This window comes from Pezoporus occidentalis, unplaced genomic scaffold (assembly GCF_034315485.1).
Source record: "Pezoporus occidentalis ecotype Australia unplaced genomic scaffold, CSIRO_AGI_Poc_V1 ctg204, whole genome shotgun sequence".
NCBI lineage: Eukaryota > Metazoa > Chordata > Aves > Psittaciformes > Psittacidae > Pezoporus > Pezoporus occidentalis.
In genome coordinates this window covers 333,628-357,133 of record NW_026913900.1, presented here as the reverse complement: position 1 = coordinate 357,133, position 23,506 = coordinate 333,628, and the positions used below count along the sequence as shown (strand labels likewise).

The window sequence follows — 23,506 nt, the reverse complement described above, 5'->3', positions numbered from 1 at the left end:
GCTCTCACTCAGCAGCTTATCTGCAGGCTGACTGACTGCTGTAACCGATACCAGCCTGGCTGCTGGCGTGGCACTGGTAATTCTCCTTTGGCACCTGTTACCGAATTTACACGTTTCACAGCAAGCCTGCCTACCCCTGCCAGCACTACTGCAGTTCTGATCTGACAGGTCAGTGCCTATCACACTTGTTTAGTTCCCTCCCAGCCCTTCGTTACACCCAGGTGTCAGGATGAAGTTTTCATGGTCTGGTGCAAGCAGAATGAACAGCAAAGAACAAATGCTAACCAAGTTCGATGTGACTTACACGTTTTTTTAAAAACCTCTTTTTTCCCAATTTCCCCTTTTGCACTCTCTCTCTTAAGCACGGGGGAGTATTTAAAATGTGAGATCTCTATGTTTCAGCCCTAAGAGACAGAACGCTGGCCTACTTACACCACTGACTTCAGAAACACGATTTTTCATTATCCCCTATCTTTTACATCAACAATCCAAAGCCCTCACAGTCCTGAGATCCGTGTATTTCATACCACACTTCTATCCAAAAAGTTCATCAGTTTGAAAGGATCTAAAATGTGCAAATGAAACAAAAAAAACTTGTTCAAACACTTTTTTATTAGTTAAAAAAAAAAAATATTTTGGCAATACCTAGAGATCCCAAGTGCCAGTGCAGACGGACGTGAGACACAGATCAGTGAGCCTGACCAAAACACTCAAAGCAAGCAGGCTGGGAAGCAGAGAAGACACGCGCCCTGGTACACACCTGCACTTCACTTACAATCAGGGGGTCTGGCTTATATATGTTGTACAATTGGTTTATGAAGCAAGTGAAAGACTACAGAGCTGAATATTTTTGTCTACAGTGAGCAGGATTTTCTTGTTGTAGTGTCAGCTAATATTTCCAGGTATGCTCTAGGAATGCCATCTCTTGAGCTAGAAGTCCCTAAGTTGATTAATTGCCTTCGTTTTCACCCTGTGAGAGAAGACAAACAGGAAAAGAAGTTAAATATTTTCAGTGGAAAACATATATAAATAAAATCATGATAAAAATCAGTGATGGTAGTCACTACATAAAACCCCACAAACAGCTACAAAACAATGAGGACCATCTGTGCTGCAGAGAACGAATGAATTATCCATTCCTTCTGGGAACCAGACAAACTCTCGCTGTAACTCAGACCTCCAGGGAAAACAAGAGGGTGATTTTATATGCAGTGGAAGTTGAGTTAGCACAGGGCAGGGCTGCCACTGGCAGGAGCATCCAGCATTCTGCTGCCGGGTCTACCACCCGCCCCGACAGCCTGACGTTAGAACTTGTGCAGAGGTAAAGTCAATTGGATTTGCAGGGCTCTTTTGGGGACAGTTAGCAGAGGGGATGATGGCTGGTGGAGGGTGGTAGGTGCAAGCTGAGATTTCAGGGAGGTTCAGGTACCATGAAAACTGTCATTTCAGAGAATCTGAAAACTGTGGACTGGGTGCATGCAGTGCTGCAGGGCTTGTGGAATGGGCAGCCAAAGGCCGTAGGACTGAAACTGTGAAGGGAATACCACCTGAGAAGCCTTTGTCCCTTTAAAGCATCTAGGTTGGCTGATAAGAGGTTGTCCTTCCTTGTTCAAGAGCTGAAAGAGCTTGGCCCAGAGACTGACGTTTGCCTCAGGGCTTCAAAAAGATGTTACAGGTAGAATAGGTAAAAAAATAAAATAATTAATTTAAATAGAGGAAAACCTAAAGAAAAATCTACCTTGTTTTCTAAAGCTCTTTTAAAGCATGGCTGCAACCAGGAAAAAACTATTCCATGTGACACTAAAATCATAGAAAAGCATTAAGTATTATATGTGTGTTTCCACCCCATATCAAAATCAGACCAAAGCAGGCAGCAGATCTGTCCAGTCTGTAACTCATGGCAAATTCCTGGTCCCCAAATTCAAGTAGCAAGAGTGAAAACTGATGAGCTCAGTTTTTCGTCATGAAAGCGGGAATACTGACGGGCTCCACACGTGGCAGCTCTATAACCACAGAAGGCAAAGGGAAGAACACAGAAAAAGCCCATGTGTGCTCTTGAGAGCCCAGGGACTGTGGGAAGTCCTGGCCCTGCCATCACCTTACCTCTCCACCGCCTCCTGTGCCTGCCATGTCTCCTGCCACCTCCGGCTGCTCCGGCGGCTGTGGTGGAGCCAGGTCCTCCTGCCAAGTCACAAGAGAGATGTTTGTCCTTACTGCCACACAGAGTCATCCCACTGATCTTAGAGAGACCATTTGAGCAGACTGTGCAACATGGGTTTGAGCATTACACACACAGATAAAATACTGGGTTTAATAGATAACAAATATTGCTCAAAATCCATTTTCATGCAGCTTGTTAGAGCAGACGTCTATGGAAAAGCAATTCAATTTCTTGCAACCTGGTTTATGGTCTTTTTCATACAGAAAATCAGTTATTTTTCAGAGGTTTTCTTTCCTGTCACCAAGACCAGAGTTTTAACTTTTTCAGTGTGAAGAAATATGTGAGGAACAAATAAATTTACCTAGAGTACAACAGATCAAGCCTCGCTTTTCCCACATTATTTTACTTACCCTAAACACTCATTGCATAGACTAATACTAATTTCAGATCTAAGAGCATTATGGTGGCATTAATGTCTTGCCTCAGACAAACTGTCATTATCAAAGGATAAGCTTTTCTGTGTTTGAAGTCCAAGCTTTTTCATGAGCACTTTGGGCTCTTTTAGCTAGTTCCCCATATCTTTCAGTTACCCTCCTATTCAAAGAACAGAAAAAGATTGTTACCAGGCAATCCCTTTAAATGAGATTTGGCCACATGACAAGAGAAGACAAAATCCTGATCATCCTGGATGTGCACAAGGGATGGGCAGAAAGCAGGAATGCATCTCTATGGAATCAATCAGTAAGAGCAGGGAGAAACAGAAATATCAGGACCTCTATTATCCAGCCCCAAGGGAACTCTGCTAAAGTCACAAAGCTTCTGTTCCCTTTGAGGACACATGCCCAGCAGTATCCCCGAATTTTTACTCTTTTCCTACATGAAGTCAGGACCACCACAGAAGGAACCTAATACATATATATTACTTGAAGAAAAAGTGAGTTTTGCATGGAAGGGAAATATACCATTTAAATTTCAATATTTTGGAAACATGAGACCACTGCTTTCCCTGGTGCTGCTGTTGATGCAGTGCAAATCAAATGTCCCTGTCACACCTACTGTGAGCAGAACTTTATGCTCTGTATGTTCTGGGGAACTCCACTCTTCATTTTCACACATGTCCTTATTTTCCTGTCCAGTCACAACTGCTCTCATCAGCAGAACACCCCTGCTACTTTTGGGACTGAATAAGGGAAGAAGAAGTGATGTGAAATAAGAAGACAAAAATAGACAGATTTCACCGTTACATAGATAGAAGGTAGATCCCATGAAAATTTAAGATGGAAATTGGACTTCAGATCCATTTCTGGCAGGAAGGGGGGCCAGGAGATATAGCTGTAACCTGGTTATACTGCCATAGGCTTCCTGCTGTCCATGCAAACTACTGTAGGGATCAATCCACCAAAGAAAGACGATGGCCAAAATATGAGCTGCAGCCCAGTACTGAAGTCTGTTGCAGCTCCAGGCATTCACTTCACCTCCCTGCTGAGAATCAGTTAGTTTGTTAAAAGAGCGTGCCATGCATTGGGGGTGTCTCCATATGAAAAGCACAGTGTGATTGGGTTTTTTTCCCCTAAGAAACATGCCCTTAATTTGCACTGTGGTGTTGTCCGAAATGATTCTTGCTAGTATCAACCTGATCCATGTTAAGAAAGCCCAGGTAACCTTAAATTATGCACACCATGGAGACCGTTTTCTGGTCTCCAGTTCCCAGTGCAGCAGGGATCAGAGGCTGCTCGGGAGAGGCCCCCAGTCTGATGGAGCCTTTCCAAAATGAGTGAACTCTCCTGCTGCCAACAGGACAATGTCAACAGAGCTTACTACTCTATGAGGTTGATCCAGCCACAGGATCCTGTCTATGGCTTTAAAACACTTAATGTGTACAGGGCCGTATAAAATGGCTACACCTTTTAACTTAACGATGCACACTAGGTCAAAGCATGTAAATTGCCTCAAATTGTGCCTGGAAGCTTTACATGCCTTTTTTTGATGGTTAGGTAGAAAGAAAAGAAACCTGCAGTGCAAGCCAATGACAACAGCTGCAAGAGCAAGCAATTTGTAGGTGTTTTATACATGGGGTTTCCAGCTTCCATGTGAAATCATGAAGGTGAATCAGAGGTGACTGCTGAAGGTGCTGAGCTGCACTAGGAAAACTGGGGACAGCTCATAGGAGCGCAAGGACAAGTGCAGCACACCTCACCTTTCTACAGGGCATGACCACCTTCCCATGAACAGGCAGATCAGCTCCGGTAGATGTGGAAACAGTCATGGAAAAGAGGATCCTTCTTCAGGTCTATTTTCAGGACACTGCATCCACGAGGGATGGGTGGGCTGAAGAATCCCTGGTTCAGCTATTGTTCTGCTTATTATACCTCTTAAATTGTGCTCTCTGCCAAGACTCTGCTCCAGAAGGATGAAAGTAACTCATCCGTCTATTTTCAGAAAGGAAAGCAACCATGCTTCTGGAGCGTGTTTCATAAACTGTGTTGGAGGAACCAGCACAATCACAGGATGAAGAGGTGTCAGGCTCTGTTAGGGATGTCGTCTCACAGCCTTTTTCTCACGCGCTTCCCACCCTGCTAAAAACAGTGAGCATGAGATGAGGAAGGGCTGCATTCTTCAGCTGGGTGTTAGCTGGCTGGGGATTTTGATGACTAGCCAGGAAAACAACATACAGAGGAGGACCATGTGATGTGAGGGTCTTCACTTAGGATAAAGAGCCATAAGTTCCTGGGTACTGACCCCAGCTGTAGCACTGACTCGCAGTGTGATGCTGGGCAAGAAAGCAAGGCTGAAAATCCAGCTTCTCTGGAGGACAGCAGCAACTGTGCCATTCCTTTCAGTGCTCATCTCCTCATTAAAAGGGATAAAATGTTCTAAGGGAAAGGCATGTTGCAACCATGAGTTAATTAGTAATGCTTCTCCTGCTCTTAAACAGCAAGCAGATTTCCACACACCTCCCCCCCTCCAGAATCATGTATTGTCTTAGAAAAAGCATTTAAAATGAAAAAAAAAAAAAAAAAAAGATTTAGTTTATTATGGGCTGGTTTCTCAATAACTTTGTGTGTGTGTGTGTGTGTGTGTGTGTGTGTGTTTGTGTGTGATTTTGGCTAGAGACGAGAGAAAACCAAAGTAGTTTAACATAGTAGCTAAGTGAAACATAAGACCTTAGAGTCTTTACAGGAATTATATTACAGCAATACTATGCAAGTTCTAAAATATTTATATATGTATAAATTACTTGTAAATAGAATATACACCCTATATAAGGTTTTATATATATATAAAATACAATATTTCACTAAGGTTATGAAACATAGTTACATGTTCAGGTGTTGCTAATGAAAAGCTCAACAAGTGAGGACCTGCCATTTATACAAATATTCCTGTGCAATGTTAAGAGGTCTTACATAGAGTGCACTATAGGCTTCTGGGGTCAGGTATTTTAATATGCTTTTTTAAAAACAGATTTGAAAAGTCCACAGATTTTGGAAAAGAAAAAAAAAAAGAAAAAAACAAACTCTCCCAAACAAAATAATTACACCTTGATTCTTCAGATTTCTCTATTTCACAGATTCTATGAAATTCCCTTTTTCAGCTCAGCAAATGCATCGTATGCTCTGCTGGCCAAGTCCATACATGAAATGGAATTTATATTTTTATCCATATCATGTTATAGGCCAGTGATCTTTCTTTTTTTTTACCATCTCCCAAAATTCTGAGATAAACTTATCAGGATTATCTTCCTTATCTAACAGAGAAAGCATGCAGAGTCTTAATGTTGGATGCATCAAAAACTCAACAAATTCAGTGGCAAGCAAGATTTCGCTGTTCTATTATTTATTATTATTATTATTATTATTATTATTACTACTTTAAGGCCGTACAACCAGAAAGATTCACTGGAAACCTAATCTGCTACAAATTTAACAGCCTGCAATGAGACATCAATTGCATAAGGCAGAGAAAGGTTCAGCCTCCTGTAGTGCTCTTGACCTTGGGCGTTGGAGCAAAAGCAATGCTACTTGGCAGCATCCCCAAACCACTCCCTTCTAAAGCCTCAGGCAACCTGACAGGTCCTATGGACGGGCTGTCCTGGATGGGTTTCGGGCTGAACGTGCCCTGAGTGATGCTGACAGCTCTGAGTAAGAGGTCAACCCATGATTAAAGTGAGTGGACCCACTGACAGGACAGACAGATGGGTGCGAGGGATTCCCGTCTTACAGTACAAACCTGGTGGACTCTTGGGGTAGCTTTGTTTTCATCCAGTTCATAGCCAGACTCTCTTAGGGTTTTTCCTGGGGCTGCTTTTACAAACAATACGTATTTAATAATGCTTATCCTTTTATTATCCTACAGAATTACTGTGGCACAAACCTTTAGCCATGAAGCGCACACATAGTCTTGCAAACTTTAAGGCTTCACCACTGCCTCTAACTCAGCTCTCCTCAGTGTGAAAAACGTACACCTGGAAGCACTGATGAGCCAGAGGGAAGCACAGAAAAAGTGCATGTAGGCAGAGTACCCCACGCCACGCTGCTTTTGCAAGTCTGCCCTGCTCCATGGGATGCTGAAGGATACCACTGGGATGCAACACCACATCAGTGAAGAAGCTTGAATACAAAGGCTGAAGCTTGCATACAAAGGAGAAAAGTTTCAACTATTTAGTCTACTTAATTGTAAGCTAGTGCAGTTGTCGATTTCCCTGCTTCTCCTGCTTAGCAGCTCTGCTCTTGGTGGCCTCTCAGCTACCCTTGGTTACTCTCTCCTAGTGGCACTTGCCCTGTCCAAACAAACTTAAATAGGGAGGTCACTCATCAGTTTCTGCTTCTAATTCCTTCGGTGTGACTGTCTTACTGTTGGTGGCATTGCAGGGTTTAAGGGAGCAGAACATGTACATCAACCGCTCATATTCAAAATGTGCAGTTGTTACGAAAGCGATAAGCCATGGCACGGGTGCGGTACACATGCGCTAGATCGAGCGCAGACAGAAACAACATGATGCAGTGAATGCGCCCAGCAGTTGCACACAGCTGACAACTGCTCAAAGAATTAATGAAATCAAAAAAAGATCAAACCCAATTCAAAACAACAGAGCCATGAACTGACAACTAAACCATATAAAAACTGACATGGCAAATAGATTGAAGGGAAGATCTAGGTAGAGGGCATAAGGAAGCATCAGCTACTGGGAAAATTATTCCAGTCCCCAGGGGACGTTGTGAGTGTGTATGCGTGTGTATGTACATGTGCTTGCTCCCAACCACGTGATGTCTGCAATGCAGCAAACTTTGTGCTGTGTCATGTAGACAAAGAATTAATCCTCTTCTAAGACAGGGATGTTTAGTGGGCGGTTATATCACTAAAATCCCTTAATGTTCCCCCTTGGGACTGGGATGACTGCAGAGCCACAGACAAAACACATTACTGATGGGTCTCATTCCTTTGCATATCAGAAAAATTGTGGAGGGTCCATAGTCTCCTAACTTACATACCTTTTAGTTTATACTTAAAAAGTCCCCTAAATGAACCAATACTTTCTTGTACACAGCAGTGACCAGGCTAGTGCCAAAGCCCTACTAGGTGATGCCAACACTACTTGAGGTTGCTCTCATCTGATGCTTGTCACCCCTCCACAGGCATAGAGTTATTTCAACCCTGTTTCTTTCTACCTGGCTCCAAGTGCTCCCACTGAGGACAGCAAGGACCTGTCAACTAATGTTGTCCATGCGTGTCCACATTTCAGTTCCTGCCACATCCTCAAAAGGGATGAATTCTTCCCTATGGCCAAGGTCACCATCTGATATACCCGCAGAGCAAAACCACCCTGCGGCTGCTGCCCCAAGCAAACTTAATCCAGAATCCTTAAGAGCTCCCCACTCCTTGCTAGTATGTGCCTGCCACTGACCCCAGCTGTCAAACGTACAGACTAAATGTCAACAAGCTTTCTGTAATTGATATTAATACTGGGAATGCTCAGCTAGGGACATGCCTCCTAGGCCACTCAGTTCCCCAGATTTGAATCATTACATTGCAGTGCTCAGTGTCATGCGTTCACAAAGATTCTATGGTGTTTTGAACACCCCTATATAACGTCAGCAGGAAACAACACTGAAGACAGTTGAAAACATAAATAAGATGCTAGAAACTGCTCTTTGCAGTTAGACGGAAGGAGGACAGGGTGGAGCGTGAACAAGTCTCAGGACTGGATGTAACAGCTCTCTGAAACTTCAGGGGCTGAAATGCTTGTGTATAATTCCATGATTGTGAGATTATAACAGAAGGTATTGATTTTTTAAACAGGTAACTGCTACTTCCTTATCACTCTTCTCAGTGTATCTCCAGTGGGTGTCTCACTTGCATTATGGTGCCTGGTGCTGCTCTTGGCAGCCTCTGGCTATATTTTCCATTAGCAAATTGTGCAGACCTGGAGAAAACAGCTGGTGCTAAGAGCCCAACACGACCCCTCCACTCCCTTCAGGGCCCTCCCTCCAGAGCAGCTCTGGCTCTGAGGCAATTAACCTTTAGCAGCTGGGATGCACTTGGTGTGCATATGGAGCTCAATCTTCCGTGTTATTGCTATCTGAAAGGTATCTAGCAGATGTGACTGAAGTATGGTAAGGATGGCTATGAGATTCACACTCCTTATCTAAATTGAACGAAATGAGTAAAGTAGATGACCTCCCTCTTTCACACAAACATGTTCCTTAATTTCATTCTCCTGTGACTACTTCGGTCTTGTTTTTCCTGTTTTCCTTCTTCTGCCCACCTCTGCTATTTAGCATAACACCATCCAAAGCCGTTCCCTGTCTCCCTCATTTACTCTGGCCTTTGGCACATGACACTTCCCATGTCTTTATTTCTTGATCAATCCCCATTTTAATAGTAAGCAGACAGACATCAATGAAGATGTAAGAATGACAGTTCAGATGCAGCTGGAAAACTCACAGCTTTTGTATATTGCTTGCAGCCTGCAGAACCCAGAACCACTACTAGGGTGAAAGAATCTCTGATTTTCAAAGGGCTTACCTGCACAAGGGTAAAAGCAGATAACATTGACCTGTTTGAGGTATGAAAGTAACACCTGTAAGTTGTAAGTCATCAGTCTTTGAGGGGGGCTCTCACTTAGGACAAAACAGACTATTGCTGTTGCTCAGTCCTTGCCAGAAAGGGAGACAGTTTGGTATCAGGAGGATGGATTTCTACCATCAGCAAATTCCTAGGTCTCCTGGGTCAGCCACCCTGCACCCAGTCAGTCAAGAGGTAAAAGCGGGGTGTCTGGCCCCATGGAATCAGGAATCACTGTTTGCATTGCTGCAGCCTAACTGCTGCTCCCTGAGGGAACAGAGATTAAACTTATCCCATGGGCTTAGCACAACGTCTGTATCTGCTGATTTCACATGCTTTCAGGAGAACATTTTGCGTCATCCGTAGCTGCTGGTCTTTTTTGTCAGCCTATTCTCTCAGGATTTATATGGTGTGTAGAAGTTTTGTTTCATATCACAATGTGTTTACGTGCAGGTCAGGAAATTCATCAGCAAACTGTGTGAACAATTAAAACAATTTTGGCCAACCTCACTTCGCTTTGATTCTGGGTTTGGGTTTGCCGTGACTCATCTACCTCATGTCGCTATCAACACCACTGATCACAGCTCTCTGAAGAGTGGAAATGCAGCCAGGCTTACCAAAGAACTGCCAAATATTAGTCTCAAGTACAGTACAAACGGTTGTGGTTTGTTACCCCCCAGTAAAAGCATCTTCTCTGATGATCAACTCTGCCTTCATCTAGGGGGTTGTTCTGCTCCTTCACATCCCCTTTAAACCCTCATTTGAAGCAACCTAGTTTGTCAAGTTAGGCTGGAGAACAGAAGATGCCTCTTCCTAATCTGGTTTAACCCGTGCACAATCTGTGTCCCATGGCCTTTATGAACCAGTCGTCAAAGTGAGCCCAGAGCAGAGCAGGAGGGTCAGGCTCCCTGCCTGAATTGCTGCTGCCCTCTGCTGCCTGCAGAGTGGCTGGGCCGGGGTCAAGGTGTGAGGGCAAGGCTTTGCTCCTGCTCCTTCACACCCCACACGTCCCTCGGCTCTGACCCTGGCCAAATGCCCGCTGCAGCCTGGACGGGTTTCTACTCAAGTCCCTGGGAAGAATGCTTATCTACATTGATCAGAAAACGGGGAGCTGGGCTCTTGCCAGCAGTGCCTGCTGACGGGACAGGACACAATGGGCATGAGTTGATTAACATGTCCATCTGAACATACGAAAACACTTTTTTTCCCATGAGAGTGGTCAAACACTGGCACAGGTTTTTCAGTGATATTGCAGAGTCTCCATCTGTGGAGATATTCAAAACCCAACCAGATAAAGTCCTGGGCAACATGCTTTCATTACCCTAAGGGAGTCAGACTAGATGATCTCAAGTGGTCCCTTCCAAACTAAATGATTCTGGGATTATGTTAGCATTATACAGTAATATTAAACATTATATCAAAGCAGACATTGCTGAAAACCTCTCACTGAATAGGTAAAACCATCATTTGCAAGTGTTTCAGCAATCTGGTCTACTGGGAGGTGTGCTCATGGCAGGGGGGGTTAGAACTAGATGATCTTTAAGATTCCTTCCAACACAAACCATTCTATGATTCTATATTTTAAATGTAATCCAAAGATGTCTCTTTGGCCCTGAATACTGCTGAAGAAACAAACACACCTTTTTCACAACTCCTGTAGTGGCCACGATGGTCTCTGCTCCTTCTACAGTCTTGTTTGCCACTGTATTCACGCTGGCTACTACAGCTTCTCCCACCACGTTGGCCTGTTCTTTGGTCTTCTCAGCAACTGAGCAACAAAAGCAGAAAGTCAATGAGCCAGGCACTGCAAAAAGGCTGCCAAGTTCAGTAGGACAATAAACATTTGTACTGAGGTAAGAAACTGGCCCTGCTACAGTCCCTATTTTGTTTTCTTTTATATGAGATCACATCTGAATTTAGATTATGTACATGAGGGTTTTGCCTGATTCAAAATGCTGATCAGAGAGCAGCTCTGCAGCTTGCCAGGCCTTGTAGACAACTGGAGAATGAAAAATTCACTGTGATATACTAAGAGACATTTGTGCAAATAAGGTATTTTGCGTTGCAGACGGCACATTACCTCTATCAGGGCACCTTCTGTTGGATTTAATACACCTGGGGAAAAAACTAAATTAATCATTAAATTCTCTAGTGAAAGGATCCATTCATCTCTCTTGAAGGCAGTCCACTCAGCTTCCCTGCCTTGGGAGCTCGGGATACCTAGAAGGATCTCTTTGGTCTCTGACTCTGGGACTGCCTGTCAGGAGTGCCTCAAAGACAACCGTTTTAGCCTGACAGGACCCTCTCTGCATGCTAGGCAGCATCCTTGACATTGTGAAATGTCTAAACTGCTGTGAACCATCTGAATCTGCCAAGCAACATCTGTCAGATGTTTTCTGACCTGCTCTACTGATTAAATATTTTCTCTCATCCACGTGCATTTGCAAATGCCAGACCCTGAACCATCACTCCTGGAAAACATCCTCCATTCATCAAATGGAAGGTCACGCAGATCACTGCTGCCCCCCAGAGACCTTCTATTTGGCAGGAGTGATGGCCTCATCAAGAGGTCCAGCAGCCCATCACAGATTTCCCTGTCTCTCCCAGGGATGCAGTCTTACCTGAGGTCACACTTTGCACTACGCCTTCCTTGGTTTTGGTACCTGTGAAAGGAAACACACAGCCCATCAGTGCTAGCTGGCAAAGAACTCCCTGGTTTTTGGACATGGATGGCTTTCTGTTCTTACGAGGTGCAGTGGGGAGCTGTGGTGCTACCAGCACCTCCTGTTAAGACATAACAATTTGGAGAGCCAGCAGATGGGATCAGCTCCCTTCCCCAGTAAAGTCATAGGTGGACAACTTCAACTGCAAATTGTCTGGAGATGCCTAGACCTGAAATTTCTTGATGATACCATGCTGAAGTATGAAAAATTGTCCCTGGGATGTTTCCAAAATGACAAGGAGAACTGAGTGGAGGTAAATCAATGTTAAGCTAATTGTAAACACAAATGTATATTAAGTCACCTGGTGAAATATCACCTACGTCAGTCTTTCAAGACAAGGAATCACATCCGTGACTCTTCCGTGCCTTTCAGCAGGATACTTGACTACAGTGGACACTTAAAGCTTCATTCTGTACCTGTAATAAAGACTCTGGAGAAACCTGAGGTTGAATTTGCAGAACAACCAACCACCTACTACGTACTTACTTACTAGATTCCCATGTCAGTGCCTCAGCCTAAGCTGTAAGTGCCTGCTACAGCAATGAACAGAATGCAATGTTTTTAACCCAAAATTATGAAGTATACCATATGTATGCTTACACTGTAATTTATCTTGCTGTTCACAAGGCAAGGATGCGAAGATCAACAGGATGTGAAGGCATTCAGTTTGCAATGCAAATAGCCCTTAAGGAATAATTAATCTCTGCAGTTTTCCTCCATGCTTGGAGTGACCTGCTATGCATCCCTTCTATTTATATACTGTTGCACATAGTGGGTTAAATCATATGGTAAATAGGCAGCCCTTGCAGTAACTAGATACTTTTTCACATTACAAAAATAAAGGATCAAATTTATCTCTGTTGGAAGTTAAACCAACACATGCCAAAAGGTTCCACTGGTCCCACTTTACTGTATTTTGTAAATCGTCTGCACATATACAGGCTCCAACTTCCTGTACTGATACAATAAAAGGATTTTTATGGCCAACTGTCAAAGCAATAGAAATAAAGAGTCAGGCAGATCTTTAACTCCAGTGGTACCAGAGCATCCAGGGGTGTGGTGGGATAAATCAGCTACAAACCACATCTCGCTCTTGCTGACAGACTGAAAAGCAAAACAGGTGCAGCACCCTGATAACAACAGATCCAGCCCAGCTCTGTTCTGCTCGGTACGTGTTATGCACTATTGAAAGTAATTCTCAATTGTTGATTTATTTTGGTGGTTGTAAGCATTGCCTGGGCAGAACAAAGCTGGTTTACTGCAATAATGCTATCAACATTTCACTCCACCCTCCCAGACTGTGTTCAAACTGAAGAGATGAAGTCTTTTTACTTTATACTTGTTACTGTTCTAAACAGCAGTTCCTACTGATGCATACTATAGGTGTGCACTGCTGTAAACTGGGCTGAAGAATGATGCCCATGATAGACATACATGACAGGAGCACAGCAGTGAGCAGAGCAGATACAAGTCTCAAGCCAGGAACACGAACTTCTGAGCGGGCCAAATGTACACAGTTCAATTCAGACACCATCTTGCTTTAGTTTCCCTCCCAGTGCCATTCCAACCAAAGTCTGCCACAGTACTGATTCGACATACAAGATCATTTCACATCAGACACAGATGTTCAAGCTTAGCCCTTCTTTGCTCTTTTTTTTGGTCAAAGAGCAGTTGTTAGGCAAGCAAAGTATATAATTTGCTGTACTGACCTTTGCATATGTTTCAGTTTTGCAGTAAACAGCTTAGTGAGACAGGAGGTGTACTTTTGTGTATTTTTTTCCAGACTTTTGATTTAAGATGATTATCTGGGCTCAATTCCTTCTCAGGGCGAGTGGGTGGGCGACATGTCTTTTGATGTTCCAAAACATCAATAGTTCCAAAAAGGAGGGATGCAGGTAGAAGAAACACCTTGGCATCCATTTCACAACAGAAGTGGTGGCACTGGGAAGTGCCTCTGCTGCAGCCTGGGGAGAGTTTGCCTCATCTTCCTAATCCACAGCCCTGACCACACCCAATGACTCAGGCTCAGCATCCATTATTCACCAGACGAAACCTGACCTTCTGGTGCATACCCTTGCCAGCCACCCGAATCCCTTGAATCAGAAAGCAATCAACTGATGCTCAATCTCATTTCACTCATTAGTCCTTGCCTGCAGCTTGTGTACACAGAATTAAAAGAGACAGGATGCATGAACTTTTGAGCTCTGTGAGTCACCTCTAAGAGCTTTGGTATACCAAGGGTGCGACCAAGGTGGTGGAGCGCTGTGCAGTGGGAAAAGGTTTATGGTAGAAGAGAGTATTTTGATGTGCTGTAAGTCCTGTGGGAGTTCATTCTTTGTAGAGAAACTCTGTTTATGTAAAGCTTGGTGCCCTGGGGCTTTCTGCAACATGTGTGGTTGAAAGCTGTTCTGGAAACCTAGAAATGTATTCTTTGTTGAGGCTTCCTGAATTATAGTATTAAAGGGTACTAATGACCTTACACTCAATACTCTGGTGCAGCTTTGCATTAACTTCATTAACTTCAGCACTACTTATCCCCCTATTTAAGCCAAATAAAAAAAGACATCCCATCAAATCAGCTGCTGGACACACATTAACATGCCAGTTCGGTATACCCAGAGGCCGTTACAGTTTGGAGAGCAGACTGTGATTTTTGCTAAGTGCAAAGGTGGCTCGTGCTACAGGAGTTCTCCCTCTCTCCTTTTGTGCATCCTCTTCTCCACCCTATCTATTCAGCAAGCCACGTGGTGGGGCAGAAGCATCTCATGCTCATGACTCCCAGCAACAGCCATATCTCCAACCAGCTCAGTTGTGAACCACACTGCAGTGTTAGCACAGGAGGAAGGCATTTCCAGCCCTGGCACGGGTTTTGGGAACTGAACCTGCGTGGCTCAGAGGGGAGGGATGAGGTGGCCGCAGTACCCTGGTGATGCTGTCTGCTCCAGGCGGATGCCTCTGAATAAGCATCATCTTGTTCTCCTGGGGTGGCAGCAAGTGACTCATCAGGGGCTGTAGTCGTGTCCAGACATCTGGAATCCTCCTCGGAGAGTCAGCAGTGAGTTAACACAAACCTGAATGAAAGTCAAGGATCCACTTCATCCATCCTAGGCTTTGGGGTTTTTCCTCCCTTTCCTGACGTTCTGGAAAGACCTTCAAGATTTTATACAAGTATTATTTTCTCCTAGCATCCAAAAATTCAGGATGCAACACATAACACTCTAGACCAAGCTGCTGGGACAGGGGTCTGCAAAGGAAGAAGCAGGGAAGGAACAGTTCAGGTCTGTGATTAACTCTTCATGTGGCACAGTGAGAAAAGGCAGCATGAACACACTAATCATTCCAGTTTTAATCGATACACTTGGTTTCCACTTCCTCTTCTTACTTAAAAATCAATTCTCTGAGCTAATCAGCATCTGGCCTTTATTTATCCTGCCTGTGAAAGACTGATTTTTTTCTAAAGGGCTGAGCATTCCCCAGCATGCAACAGGAACTGAATCAGCCAAGGCAAAGCACTATGCAGTGCATGACAGGGCAGGAACTGGCACTATACCAACAAGCCAAATCAAAAAAATAGGACGAGAAAGCACTGAATCTTCACCTTGATCTTTATTGGAGCCTCATTCCAAGATTTAGGTTTTAAGAAGGTTTTTAGAAAACTTCATTGAAAAGGTTAGGATCTCATAAGCAGACTCTACCTCACGGCTGTGCAAAACTGAAACCCAGGCCACAGTATGGAGATGTACCAGCTCACTGAACAGAGATGCGAGGAATTACATATAAAGGTTCAGAATAACCCGTCTGGCACCCTCAAATCAGGAAGCAACTGGAGCAGGAGTGATGACATGATTTGACACCTAGGCGTGACGTTTTGCAGGCTGGTGTTTCAGCTGTTTACATGGACGCTATTTACCTTTTTGTCTTGCGAGTCAGCTTCAAATTGAAATGCGAACTGTTATGTATGTTCATTTACAGCATGCCAGTATTTGAGTATTTAGAATTTCAGGATGAAAACATTATCAGATCTCCTACACAAAATTGGTATTTCATTTGTAATGTACAAATTTGTATCTGTAGCTATTGTCGAGAGAGGTGTTTCAAATACAGTAGCTATGTACAGCTATGGATGTCTCAGCATAACAGCAGGAAGAGCCTGTATGCAAACTTTCCCACTAAACACCCCCTCTCTCGCATACCTAGCAAACATAAAAAGCTGTGTGAGATGCAGTAATCAGCAGTGAGGTAATCAGTCTTGAGAACCTAAGACTTCATAGATTCTACATTATCTGGAATATCTGACCATCCAGCCATATAATTGCATGTGCAAGAAGGTGGATATAGTGGGTTTTGAGGGTGACCTTGAAAAGGGAGGTTTCTGAAACAGCACATTAACTGTGAGGGAGGTCTCTAGGCAAGACATCAGTCATGCTGTTTTCCAGATCCTATCCTTTAGGCGAAACTAATCTGGGCAACTCTTGTAAAGCAAGGTTAATGCGTCAGTCAACAAGAGGAGGGTTTCAAGATAAAGTGGTATATTTGTGGGGAAACAGATGTATCCTGCAATGCCCACTTAATAACCCTGCTGGCTTCTCTCAGGGACCTCCTCAGCATGTCTCTCACAGCGTGGAGGTGAGGCGGACACCAGCATTGCTCTAATGCTTTGGAGAGTGAATGACTCACCCTGCAAACAACCAGCAGTCATAACAGAAACCGTCCAGCTGGGCATCTGCTCTTTAACATTGCATTAGTTCTGCATCCCTTGAAGTAGTGGTTGTTTCTCTGTCTAATCAATGGTTGGGGAAACTGAGGCACGGGGAGGATGTGGCACTCCAAGCTTACACAGCAACTCTGTGACAGAGCTGAGGATGCTATCCAGACCTCCCACCGTTCACTCCCAAGCTTTAGCCACAGTATAACTCCCCCAGACATCCTCAGGGATAATCTACACAGCAGTTCCTGCTCAAAATACATTTTGAAAACAGTCTCTCTTACCTACATACATCACCCCTTCTTTAGTCTTCTCAGCAGCTTCTGTCACTCCCTGCTTGGTCTTTTCTGCAGCAGCTACCACACCTTCTTTAGCAATGGAGAAACCTTTCTTAAAGACATCCATTCTTGTTGCTTGATAGAGTATTATCTGGATGATCTGAGTGAGGGAGAGCAGCAAAAAGCACCTCGAGACTGGGACTGCAGCTTCACCCTCAGCAAATACTCAGTTTCTCTGCCAGTCTCTGCCTTAGCTCTTACTCCTCTGCTGGATGAAGGCAGTGTGGCAAACCTCACATCCTTTGCTGTCTCTTATTGATGAAGTGCACTGCAGTGTAGCCAATACCTGTGAACAGCTGATACTGAAATATTAATGATATGGAGATGCTTGTGAAGATTTAAGAGGGAAGGGGGAGAGGAGGACAACGACACCAGTAGGTAAAGGACTGTCTGGAAAATTTCCAGACAGATAGAGCTTTTAAAATATTCTGCAGTGCTCTCATTCAAGGATGCTCTCATGTGAAGAGGGACTTTTTATCTGAAGAGCTAAGCTCCTGAAAGGGCATCTCCAGAGGCTGCAGCAGGAGGCAAACACAAGCTTGCTCCTGGGTTCCCAGAGGCTGGAGAGCATGTAAAACTGGAAGAAAACAGACCAGGTCAGGTTTCTTGCTCTGGCAGTTACCAGAACCCACCCTGCACAAAACAGTTACAAGAACGTTATTTCTAGTAAATACAGAGGGAAAAAGGGAACCAACTTCCCTTGGAGCTCAAGTGAGGCAAGCTAGAAGTCCCACTTGCCATGTTTGTCAAGTTTGAAGGCACTTAGCATGAATTATGGGTTTTGCTCGGCTGCACATCCCGTTCATTTCTGAAAAATCAGGTGGCTGTTGGGGGAAATCCTGTTTCCTATTTGTTCCTCTGTGTTGCTGCAGACTGAGGTCTGCTCTGCCTCTGCAGAGTGAGACGACATTTTATACTGATGCCATCACTCACGTTGGAGGTCTGTGCTCCAGAGCACAGTGGGTTGTGGAAATCATCCTGTGGAGAAATGGCTGGGAAGATCTTACAGTCTTCATACAGGATCCACCCAGCCTGAAGGCCTTGCTAGGACAAAAGTACCGAAGCGTAGGATCATTAATCACAGTTGGATATCCCTATGTGCTTAAAATTAAACCCAAGCTAAATTGTTTTCTGAACTAGACCCTGAGTGGCCAAAATCAGCTCTCATTCCCATAGCAAACTGAAATTCAGCGCAAGCACTCATGAACGTGATTGTTGGTTCAACAAGGTGATTTCTTCTGTTTCGATAGTGCCATATCTGAAACTATGGAAGCCATGTGGCCGCTGAGAGCAAACCCTGACCAGCTTTGGCTACTTTTCCTTACCGGGCAAACAGAACGCAAAATTCAGAGATTCAGCTGCATTGTGGGAGGGTAGTAAACCCTAACGTCGCAAAGTGTAGTGGTCTGTAAACCACTGCTGTCACAAGTTGTCAGCCTGGGAGTGTCAGAGACAGAATGATTACGCAGAAAATAAAGTCTGAATAAAAATGACTACACACACATAGTTCTTACCGGGGAACTAAGAATATTTCTTTAGGTATTGGGAGTGGGTCTTTTACCCCACACTGAAACAATGGAAAAACTGCTTGTCTGGAAAACAATATACAGATTTTGTGATATTTCTCACAAATAAACCTCCTTTCTCATAAATGAAGAATAAATTTCCATTTGAATGTAGAGGAACCAAATCTTTGAACATTTATCAATTGTTAATTAAGAAGTGCAAGATTCAGAGGAAGGCCACCACAACACACCAATTATTACAGAAGCTCTCATTGTTCTAGACTGTAGCAGCAAGGAGTGAAAAAAGGTTTTTCTTTTCACCTTTCAAGATTTCCATTAGGTGGCTGATTGACCACTGCCCAAAGTGCACAGCTAGTGCTCATTTCTTAAAACTGTAGACATCTGCATCTTATTGTGCTGTACAAGCAGTGCTTTAACCTAAACGCTCTTGGAGTCAGTCACAAGACTCCCATTGATTTCAACAGGCACAGGGCAGGAGTCTTGATTTTACTACATTTGGTAAAAAGTGAATTTACTATTTTTGGGAATTGCTACAAGGCCCATTTTGCTTTTTCACTAGGCTTTCAAAGCTGATGGAAACAGAGCACAGAGCTTCCCAGGGTATGGGTTTTACTGGTATTTTCAGGAGAATGACTAGGCTGATAAGGTTGAGTGAGAAGTGTGTTTTGATTTTGTTAAGCTATTGTTCTGTCATTGTGATTTGTACAATTGAGTTCTACATATTTTTCATTGCTATAAAAGGTAACAAATACATGAAATATCAAACCATCCTGGGACATGAAACATGAATCATCACCAGATTGAATTAGCTGGTACTCGAGTGGGATACTCCTTTCCTGCCTTCTCTCCTAGTGACCTTCAGGAAGAGCTCACAAGAGGCATTTAAATGCTGCTGGATACCTCCCAAGGCAGTAGGCAGTTGCAGAGGCATTGTTTTACCTTGAAACTCTTTTAGGAAATCTCTGGAGTCAAGACGACATAGTAGGAGAGCTATATAGTGCAAACATCAATAACAGCTCCTGAACGTTTGCCACCCTATGGCAACTGTGGTACCCTATTTCTATTCTAAGCAGAGGATGCAGCCCTGATTGGTTGCCAACCCTGCCTCAAGTGAACCTTAATAAACAGGGGTTAGCTTAATCAATCTTGGCTTTAAGGTTTTGCTAGGATCTCAACTTGTGCCTGAAAAGGTTTTCCCTTGCATTAGATAACATAATCAGCAGCTAAAGAGAAGCCCCTCCAGTGGGCAATTCAAAGAACCCAAGTTCCTAATTCACGCAGCAGCAGCATCTTTTTCTCTGCTATCTACCATGGGACACTGGGGAGAAGTCAGTTAAGCTAGACATAAAGCTCCCATTTTTTTCTATTGAGTTTAGTTCAGATCACTCTGTAAACAAACTCGTATCTAACATCCAACTGATCTGTATAACACCAAAAGGAAGCCTCATCTTGACTTCTGCAATGACAAACCATTCAACTGCCGTTCACTTAAAGTCTGACTTCTGTCTGCCCCAGCTTGTCCATAGCGGGTCTCTTGTTGCGTAACACTGCAGTTTCTTGAGGGTCTCTGAAAGGTGCAGCTCCCTTCCTCCCATGCGCCTAAATCTCTCTCCAGGTATTGGTGACTAATACCTGGAAGCAGGTCTGTGCAATTACAGACAGTAATTCTGGAACACAGGCAAGACAAGTCTAACTCAAGTCTACCTATTTCCAAGGCACAGATGCAAGGGAAAGAAAAGAATGCAAAGCAGAAATCAAGATTCCCTGTTCTCTGCCATCATCATCTTTGTGTCTGCAACAGATTAAAACTGGATTTTACTTAATTTGTGTCTCTTCCCTCTTTAATTTTCCTAGTTGATAGTTACTCTGCACACAAAACCTTAACCTTGCCCTTTAATGATAAACTCACACTGGAAACGTAACAGCAGACAAAGGCATCTTGCTGGATGAAAGGAGTGAGATTTAGTCATTCCATTGAAGTATTTAAATGATGTATGATGTTTGAAAGACAGGTAAGGAAAGGAAAGACAGACTGCTTTTGTGGCTGGTAAATATCCTTTGTTCAGGAAGTTTTTGTATGGAGAATAATACTAACATTAACAGGATCAAACCTTGCTCTACATAAACAGAAATCCTCCCTCTCTCCCTGTTTGGGAAAACTTCAAAATGCAGACAGGAGAACTGTCTCAGATCATTCATTTTCATGCCCTATTAAAAACAAGCAGTTGTCTGACATCCTCTTGGCAAAAACAGTTTAGGACTTGAATCCCTGCATGTACGTTTGCATAGTTAATGAGTACTTTCCTCTGCCAGAGAATGAAATAGGTGAAGGCTGACGGGCGAGCCATTTTCAAGGCATGCTTTCAAGCATCAAGCAGAGCGCTGCCAGTCTGTTGTGACTGATCTCTGCCACTGAATACCATTGATAGCTTTTGAGCAAATTAATAAAAATACAGTCAACGGGAATTCATCTTCTTCCTCTGAAGGACAGACCCCTGAAAGGGATCACTTCCTAGCCCAGCAGCCCCCCTCCCAACACTCCTCTCCCCATGCTCCCCTTCCCTGGAGCTGCTGCACACACACGTGCATCCATCAGCAGCAGGCAGGGAATGAGACAGCATTTTCCAGATCTAAAACCCAGTGCCTAATGAGAAGTTACCCCCTTGCTGTGCAGCTATCAACAAAACTGTGCTATTCATCTTCCCAGACATAAAATTCTTTCAGTTATTCAGTCTGTTTCAGAGGCTTGGAGCTGGAATATATGAATTTAAAGCAACACATGGCTTTTTAAACATTTTTCTGAAGCTTTTTTCTTCTTCTAAATACACAGATTCTGAATTTAAGCCTAGAATTCAAGAGCTTATGGAGTAGGCAGTGAATCTGGGAAGATACAAAAGGAATAAACAAAAAAATCTGAATCTATTAATTGAAAATTTAATTTCTAAGGGCTCTTTCTCTAGAGAGACACTGACTGCAATAGCCAGAGCATTTGTTTTCCAAGTTGCACAAGCCATTTATTAAGTGTATTGTTTGGCACTGTCTGCTGTGTGGTCACCCCATCCAGCTGTAGCTGCAGGGCTCCGACTCTACAGAAAGAGTGGGGGCCAAGATGAGGTTTTGCATCTTACGCAGATTATCCAGAAGACAGTGCTGGTACCTTACAACTTGATTATGGAATTGCAAATGGGACACTGAATTCTCAGAGTAGGCAACATTGGGTGTGGGGGGAGTATTAAGAGCTGTGTTTCATGGAAATAGCTATAATTACTCAACCAGTTAAGAGCAGTCCTGACAGTTATCTGCAAGATCCCAGGGCATAGTGATGAATCTGGTGTAATTGGCAATATCAGCTCTTTCAAGATCAGTTTCAAGTCTGAAGGTGAGTTTGAATAGTTTGAAGACATATTTCTCAGAAATACCTAGGGAAAAAAGTATTTTTCTGAACAAGGGCACAGGAAAAAAAAAAAGCCACTAATGACTGGGGAGCAAGAGTGGAGGAACAGTACCTGTCATCTGTCAAATTCAGTTGCCAAAATAAAGAGCAAGTGGAAAAGGTGGCTTTTGGCTAATGTTCTGAGAACTGCTAGAAACTTCTGAGAAGTTTCTGGGGAGCTCCAACCATCTCCACACCACTATTATCACGTTATTTACTGATACGGTTTCAAGTATGCTTTTGGAGTAACACCTATTTCCAAATAATTTCACAAACTGTTTTAAATTTGATTATTCTCACCTATTTCTTCCATTATAGCTGTGGTACTCAGACCCATGTTACATCAAGCCTTAACTAGGCAACTGGAGAGTGAATAGATACTTATGGATCTTAGTTGGTGCACAATTGCCCTTCTCACCTAGGAGGTATCTATCTCCTAAAAGAGACTGACTTCAGAAAGCAGTGAGCAAATCGTTGCAGCAAATGACCTTGTGTCTGTTTTCCCTGGTTCTGTGCTGAGGCACTTGGTCAAAAAAGAGAGAGGCAAAGGTGTGGTGTATCTTGCTCCTAATAGATACACTCCTCACAGATATGTCTCTACAGATGTTACAGTAAGAAAACTTACAGCTTAGTCTGACAATAAATCTAATGTTATGAACCAACAGTATAACCTGTGTTAGTCAGACACCCCAAATCAGAACACCTATTAGACAGAAGCCTTAACTAGTGTTTAGTAAGGAAGGTCCTTTGAACAATTCACGCATTCTATGTGTTTATGGCAGCATCCTACGCTATGCCCATCACAAGGAAGGAGACATCTGTTACAGCATGCTCAATATTTTAACATCTTTCATAACTGCTACCAGAAAGTCATGGCAAATTATTAACTTGCAATTGGCTGAGCAATCTGTGCCTCCTGACTGCTGTTCTCATAGGCAGTACCATTACAAAGTCACAGAGAATGGGTCCTTGCACCTGAAGGAGCAGCAGATGTTCTGAGCCAGGAGGATGGCAGAGAAACATTGCCCCACCACTTGGGAGGTATCACATCCCTAAGAATAAAGATTTAACGGATGAGTTAAGACTAAGTGGAAAGGTATATATTGAAAGACAGGTCCAAAGGGTTTGAAAGTACATCACAAGTGGGAAACATCAATATCTGTAGCGCAAAATCGCTCTTCTGCAAGCCATGATCACACAGCAGTTCAAGTTAGAAGCCTGGTGTTTGTTTTGTCTCGTATTTGTTCCAGTTCCTTCCCAATAATAGGTCTTATTAAGTAAACAAACATAATGCTTAGGTCACATCCATCCTAATCCTAGTTACTTGTAAAAAAGGCACATTTATATGTGAAACATGATGCAAAAAATTCACACATTAACATGTATTATAGCAGGATGCACACAGTTCTGAAATACAAACAGCAGGAAGGAACAGAGGGAAGTTGCTTATTTCTTTCAGTCTTTACTCCAGAAGTTATGATTTCATCTCCCTGGAGAAGTGACTACAACAGAAAGCAGGTTTGCCCTTCGAATTACCAAAATATCTCTCTACCTT

The 23,506-nt window shown here is 43.4% G+C and overlaps 1 protein-coding gene across 1 annotated transcript; it reads right to left on the bottom strand.

Annotated features, from left to right (window-relative positions):
• Positions 1–593: 593 nt before the first annotated feature.
• SNCG (synuclein gamma) lies at positions 594–17,503 on the bottom strand. Its single transcript, XM_062618823.1, has 5 exons — positions 16,939–17,503; positions 11,848–11,889; positions 10,867–10,994; positions 2,104–2,181; positions 594–970 (listed from the first exon to the last, which is right to left on the bottom strand). Exons 1-5 carry the CDS (start codon positions 17,057–17,059, stop codon positions 950–952), a joined length of 390 nt encoding a protein of 129 aa, XP_062474807.1. The 5' UTR covers positions 17,060–17,503; the 3' UTR covers positions 594–949.
• Positions 17,504–23,506: the final 6,003 nt, after the last annotated feature.